The 7,478-nt window shown below is 36.5% G+C and overlaps 1 protein-coding gene across 1 annotated transcript in view; it reads right to left on the bottom strand.

Moving 5' to 3' along the window:
• The window catches only part of GRIP1 (glutamate receptor interacting protein 1), a 412,883-nt gene extending 406,531 nt beyond the window's left edge, over positions 1-6,352 (bottom strand). The window contains exon 1 of the mRNA XM_040490428.1: positions 5,879-6,352. Coding sequence (XP_040346362.1) covers positions 5,879-6,011 — 133 coding nt within the window. The 5' untranslated portion in view covers positions 6,012-6,352. The remainder of the gene's footprint in view (positions 1-5,878) is intronic.
• Positions 6,353-7,478: the final 1,126 nt, after the last annotated feature.

Here is a 7,478-nt window from a genome sequence, read left to right as displayed (position 1 = left end):
AGAAAGAAAGAAAGAAAGAAAGAAAGAAAGAAAGAAAGAAAGAAAGAAAGAAAGAGAAAGAAGAAAAAGAGAAAACTTACATGGAAGTGGGCCCAATACAGAGCTCTTCTGGGTTTGTGTAGTTAAAACAAAAATAGCACTGAAGAAATTACTCACCTCCACATACCATATGTTACATCGATAAAAGACTAATATGAATAGAGAAGATGCGTGAAATCTTACTGCACGTTAAATCTAGGAGAATCTATACTTATTTGGGTCAAGATACAATTTTGACCATATATTGTACTCATTGGGATACGCAAACAACTCAACGTATAATTCAGAACTTGTGTAAAAGAGACATAGGCTTATTCAGTGACTTGCCTTCTTTGGAAGTGAATGTGTTCATACCAGAATGATTTAAACAAAAGCTGGATATCCACACAGTAGGGATGGTGCGAAAGGACTTGCTATATTGAACAGTAGGCTTTCCTAACAGAACTTCAAGATTCCTCTAATATTTTCTGATAGTCATGCTATTTTAAATCCCCCAAAAGGATAATTACTGGTAAAAGTGGCTGTATTTGCAAACCACAGAGAAAATGGGAGGTGATACAGAATATACTGTACTTTGGTTTTTGAATCACTGACAATCACTGTCATTAACACCATTTATAAAAAAGCCACCATGTTAATTTGACTTGCAGTACTTTATTGGCAGTTAGTTTTTGTTCAGGAGTTTAGTTTAAGATAAGGTGACCCATTGATCCAAAGAACAAATCTACCTACAAAGGAAATTAACAGTTCTAATTCATATGCAGATGGTTCCAGCCCTCAAGTATCAGGGGAAGAGTCATCAGGGAACTAAAAGATGGGTGTGGAATAACCGAAGGAGGACCAGACCTTACCAACAGGTAGGCCTTCTAGTCCTACTTCTGAAGGATCAGTGGGGCTGGCATAAATCATGTAACATGTTTGTATCCTAGTTATTCATCTAAAAAAATACTCAAGGTGGACAAAATGCATTCTAAAGTCCCTTTCAACTTTTATTCCTTCAAATTATTCCATGTGGGAAAAAATACAGCTTGAGATAATAAAGCTGATGACACAGAAGACTCCAGACAAATGGAGCATGGTAGCCAATCAATTTTCAACAAAACAACCCTACTAGAGATGGAAAGCAATTCTTAGGAAAGAAAAATAAGCAGTAGAGTCATAAAACAAGCAAGTTTGCCCTGTTTCTATATAATCGATGTTTCTTCCAATTCATTGGGGATTTCTTGAGTCAAACTAAGTACAGCTAAGGTTTGAATCATCAGTATCTCACATCCAAGACCTGTCAGCTTGATGATGACTGTTTTAAACATAGAAATGAATGGCTTTTATGTTTGTAAACTTTGGAAAGGTAAGGATAACCTATGAAATATGCTGCATTCTCTCCTTCCCCTTTCCCTTCCCCAGCTCCTCTCTCCTCCCTTGGCTGAGCAAGGCAACTTCCCCTTTGATTATGTGTTCAGCTTCCATAGGAATGCCAGCAGGGATCAGCTATCTTTCTCAAGTACCTGTAAAAATTCTCACTCTATCCTCTGGCATACTTATTTAAAAAAAATCTAAACAAAGGAACTAGTGAGAAAAAATTACCTGTACTAACTACCTACACTAATTCCTAAAAATTCTCCTACTACAAACACCCACTACCAACATTTTTTTCTCCAAGAAGAACCATGAAGGGCATTTTTTAAAGAAGTTAAAAAAGTAAGCACCCCTCTTAAAATACAGTTTGAACATCTAGGCACTTGAAAGCCTGAATTGCCTACCTAGGGATTTTAGATGCACATATTGTTTAATAAAGTCACTTGGCTAACAACATTTTTACATAACCACGTCATGATTTTTGCTAAATATCTACTAGAATAGGGCAAAAAATATGAAATAAAATAAAATAAATAAGTTTGTAAATACAGATGCCCTTTTCTCAAAAGATCTAAACCATATTCTTGTTGCCCCGCCCCCCCCCCCCTTTCTCTAGTTTCTCTGAACTGACCTCAGTAGGAAACTTGAGTGAATCAATATGTCTTCCCTGAACAGCTTCCCCGCATAGCTTTTCTCCTGCCTAGGAGAGTGAATGAAAACAGAGAAGAGTGGTTACCATGGAGGAACTCCTTGCCTAATTCAATGCCATTACCCATGTGCAAAAGGCGGTAGGGTCATAAGGGAAAGTGACTCATAACTTTCATATACGTAAGAGCAAAACAAATTTCTCCTTTTCAAGCAATTCAATAACCCTCTCCTGCATGGCCCACGGCAGGTCAGGATTTCTATCATGAAGATGAACAGTGTTAAGAGAATGCTTATAAGATGTACATTATCTGTTTTACCACTTGAATATTATCTGGTGTGGTTAAATAAAAATATACATTTGATAGGGCCAGAGGGTTTATTTATTGCCTGATTAATCAAAATAGATGCCAAAGCCTTTAAAGGGGAATTGCCATAACACAGTATTTCGTGAAAAACAAATACAAGCACAAAACACAATAAAATTGAATTTCAGGATCCTTTTCTAACTTTTTGTTACATTCAGGTTTATGAATCAGTTTTGTAATCAATGCAAGTTTCCCTTAAGGAAAAAATACCAAATGAGTCATCTATGTGAGATTTTCAGAGCAAATGGTGCTTCTTGGCAGATAAGATAAAGTAAAAAATGAAGTCTAGGATTTACCAATATGTTCAGAATTTCATAGGTATAAACACTCTCCAAAACTGCCTCAGGCTCAATGATAGATTACTATCTTAAAGTAATAGGAATCTCCCTACTGACAATTCCTTCCAGGAAAAAAATTCCCTCAGGATATTCAGGTGAATTTTTTTGGTTTAAATTGCAGTTAAAATCCTTCAGCCAATACCTTTATGTAAATTATTTCAGAGATAAAGCTTAAGATCATATACTTATAGAACTTGAAACATCCTAAGAAATAAAGATATCTCTTGTTATATTTTAGGAAACAACCCAGGAAAGTTTGGTGATTTGCCCAAAGCATCTGTCTAGTTTATTTAAACTCTAAGTCTAGAATTCTGAAAAGACAGACGAGTAATGAAAGCAGAATTAAAAAAATCAAATACGGTCATCCCAAGCACCGTGACATACATCAAGTCCATATAAAATCAGGGAAGGCATAAAATCAGTCTATCATTACTGTCATCATTGCTAAAACTCAGTTTTGATAGAGTTGCAGAAAAATCATCCATTTTTAGAACAACTTCTCTTCCGTAGCATCAGACCCTATGACATTTTGATTCAGGCTTTGACATTTCATGAGATTATAAACTGCGTTGTAGTTAAGATGAAGGAAAAGGATGGGGACATCCTAATCCAAGCCCACAGCAGAAGAGACATTGTTCAGGATAAAGTTAAATATCAGCGAGCACTTGAGAATGTATTAAGGGAAAAGCAGACTTACTGGAGAGTTTTCTGGGAAGGTTTTTCTAGCTCCATCTTTCACTATCATATGCATAGAATCCTTGTGGTAATCTGAACCACTAAATAAACTGACAAGACAGAGAATGAAGTTTATTTCAAGGAAAAAAAAAAAAACTACAGGGAGAAAAAAATAAGAATGACACTTCTGGTTTATCAATAGCACCATTAACTAAAATGTGAATATCCTCCGTAAAGTCCACCAAGTTTTGAGCCTTAATCTAAACAGTTTTTCTAAGCTATCTAGGGAAACACAGGGCACACACTTTCAAATTATGCCAGAGACTAATTAAAATAGATACACTGTAGATGTAATTGAATCCAACCATATTACCCATTTGAGAGGATTACTTTCAAGGATCTGTCTCACCCTTCTTCAATACATTTCTATAGCCGTAAAATATAAGTGGATGTCTTCCCTACCCAATTCAAATAGGCCCTGAAACCGAAGCCAAAAGGTGCACTGAGAGGTCATTATATTATATGACATGTCTTCTTTAAAAGCCCTGGCACTTTGACATTTGACGAAATGTCAAATCCCAAGTGTCTGACTCCACTGAGACACATTCTGTTTATTATGCAGCAGTTGGAAGTTGGAGGACTCAACATGCATCTAACTCCACAAAGTAAATTGGTGTTTTCTGATAAAGTGAGGGGAAAACATGCCGGTTATATACCTAAAGCAAGTGACTTTTGATGTTTAGTATCGTATCCTCAGCATGACCTTCACAAATCAGATAAGTGAAGACAGGCTTCTAAGTTACTGCGCTTGATGTATAAAGACTAATGCCATAGCTATATATCATTCTCCTAACTCTAATTCGAGGATATTTCTTAGACACTTTCATAAATATTTCTCTGCACAGTCATATTTTGTAAACTTTTAAAGTATTTATTTTGTTTTCTAAATTCTTACTAAACCTATTAGGATGCAGGCATATTTCAGAGAGAGAGAATTTGATTCTATTTGTACAAGCACATAGAGCACAAACCCGAGAAGGTGTGAATTTGACTCAACACATAGTGCTTGTGAGAAATCTGTACAATGGACACCAGTGTAATGAAAGTTCCTAAGCTTCTCTTTTTTTTCAACCTCCAGGTTTTCAGAATTGTGCATGCAAGCAGATAGTATTTTTTGATGTCACACAAATCTCGGTTAATTTTTTAAGTATATTGTGGAAACTAGGTTAGTAAACATATACTGTCACCACATTAGGACAAATTATTAATGTAAAAGCATTATAAAAGAGAAACATCTCTACAACTCAGAGATTGTAAAAGCAACATAGCCATTTTATTTGAGCAAGTGTCAAAGAGTTAAAATTTTTCATTATTATGTTATTACCACCACACGAATCTTCAACCTTCAACTTTCATCAATGACAACAGAATATCTGGCATTAACGCTAATTCTCATGCATTTCAATATCACAGAAATAGAATCTAAATTATTTATTAGTCACCGCTCAGAGGTTGTAAGTAGGATATATTCATGATTAGACATCAAAAGGCCAGAAAGAATTAGAACTGAATTACAACTGAAATACGAGTTTAGAAAGATCCTTATTCAAGAAGATAAAAAAATAACTTTTACTGTTGTCAGTATAGAGTATATGTAACTGTCAGTCTCCCACATTTAGGGCACTTCATAAACCCAGTGATTTCTGCATGTAGCTGCTTTCTCTCTGTACCTTTAGGCATTTCTGGGCATTATAAATCTATGGGGATGAGTCTAAACCTCACCAGGAACTTAAAGCACTGATTGATAAGTACAAGAAAGACCTAGGTCTCTGCTCTGCTATTTATAAGCTAATTTACAAATGTCTTAATGTGGATTCTAAAGGTATCACTGCTTCTAGTTGACAGCAAATAAGTGTTCCCTTAATTTAATAATAAAATGATGAACATGCATCAGAGAAAATAATTTGAACTTCCTTCTACAAGCAATACCTCAGGTTAATCACAGATAACTATCTAGAAGTCTGTATCAGGAACATTAATCAACATCAAGTTGAACATGAACAATTATTTGTTCCTAATAAGCTAGCCTTCTCTATTTGGAAAGGAAAAAAAAAAAAAACCTGTTATTTAAAAACAACTACAACAGAACATATTCTAACTACCACATTGGCTTGCAAGATATACTTTTCTGAATGGTTCGTTACAACAATAACATAACCAACTAATTGCACCTAAAATATTAACCAGGCATAGTACTGGACGGGTTATACTGTCTAGATGCTATCTGATAGCTGTTCTTGCAACAAATCAAGCAAAATGTAGCACTTCAGTACTTACAGACTGCTCACAGAGAACACCATCTGGGAAACCTTTTGCATGTAACATTAAAGCTCCATACAAGGTTTATTGTTAGCCCAGCGTGCTAGAAGGAACCGGAGGGTGGAGGGAAGTGCTTACTTCGAAAATGCTCTGAGGCGTAATAATAGACATCCTCATAGCCCTCGTGGTAATCCTCTTCTGGTCGGTACTTTTTCCCCTTTCTTCTCCTAGATCTTCTTATCTGCTTGACAAAACCCAGGAAGCGGTCCATCTCTCACTCACCGTGCTGCCTGGTTCAGCCAGCACCAGAGAGGAGCAACAGCCCAGCTGCTCCGGGACCTGGTGGCGCATGAACGCCGAACACCAAACCTGGGGATTGGGGACGCGCTACCCTTCCATCGGCTTCTGTGCTACCATCGACGCCGAGACTTTAGCCATGGGAGGTGAAAAAAAAATAGCAGCGATATGGGTTTACCTTGACAAGATTTCTTACTTTGCTCAATAAACTATCAAATGTGCAATTAAAAAAAAACAATAAAGGAAAAGAGAGAGAAAGTAAAATAACGAAAGACTAAAAGGAAAAAAAAAAATAAACTGCAAAGCTCTGGACTTCAAACAGCTTCAAAACAAAACAACAAAGTTCAACAAGAGATTCAGCTGAAGCCCGAGGAGTCCCGGCACTACAATTTCACTCTCCAACATCTCCATCATCAGGGGCGGGGGGCGGTGTACGAGATGAGAGGGGCGGGGAAACACGTTAGTCAATGGACTGAACCAAAGCTGGAGACTAAACCGGCTTTTTCTTACCTGCTAATCCCACCCCCTAATCCTAGCACCCTTGATCACAAAAGCACATGCTTGGGAAACTTCCCAGAAAGCTATTGTTTTGCAATGAGCAGATTGATTAACCCTTTGTGCTCTCGTGCCTATCATATTAATGAGCACTAAAGTGGTTTCATCCATATGCACTGCCTCTTGCTGACAAAAGTGTGCTGTAAGTGTTAATTGGAGCAGCAGGGAGAAGGCTCAGCAGCTGCTTTCAAATGACACATTTACCCACTGGGCATTAATGTATTCCAATCACTGTTTGATCTAAATATTAAAATGCACTTCACAGAGAGACTTCTCATAGGCTTAGTAACAGCATACCATAATTGGCAAATAAAAGAAACTGCATGGTTTTTTGGGAAAAGAAACACAAACAATCCCACTGAACTCAAATATAAATTTGAGTTGTTACACTTTAAAAAAAAAAACACACATGAAAAGAAAGGGACTAAATAGCAAATAAAATTTAGTTTTCTTGGTGAAAAATTTAGTTTTTCTTGGAGAGAGGTGGGGAAGTTTTAAAAAATGCCCACACCCTGTTCATTCTTTGTCTCTAAAATCACAACCTTTTTCCTTTTTTTGGGTATGACAATCAGAAACACTTCAGACTAGACTAAAGAGGTACTCTAAAGTCTAGACAGGTCAGCATTAATCATGGGTGATCTTTTTCTCTCTAGCTTTTTTCTTCGGGTCTCTAAATGAATGTGAATGTTTAACACCAGGAAAAATTCAATTTGTTTACAATATAATTAATAAACATGTCAGCATATCACCTATGAAACTAAGAATATTCTGCAGCTCCATATTCCCAGAAATGTAATTTTTTAAAAGCTTTTTTGCTGTATATAATTCAATATCTATGTAATACCAGTTTGTAGGACCATCCTAGAGGAAGGTGATTGCACTCTGC

Source organism: Herpailurus yagouaroundi, unplaced genomic scaffold (assembly GCF_014898765.1).
Source record: "Herpailurus yagouaroundi ecotype Mexico unplaced genomic scaffold, PumYag 182, whole genome shotgun sequence".
Lineage (NCBI taxonomy): Eukaryota > Metazoa > Chordata > Mammalia > Carnivora > Felidae > Herpailurus > Herpailurus yagouaroundi.
This window is presented reverse-complemented; position numbering and strand designations above follow the sequence as displayed.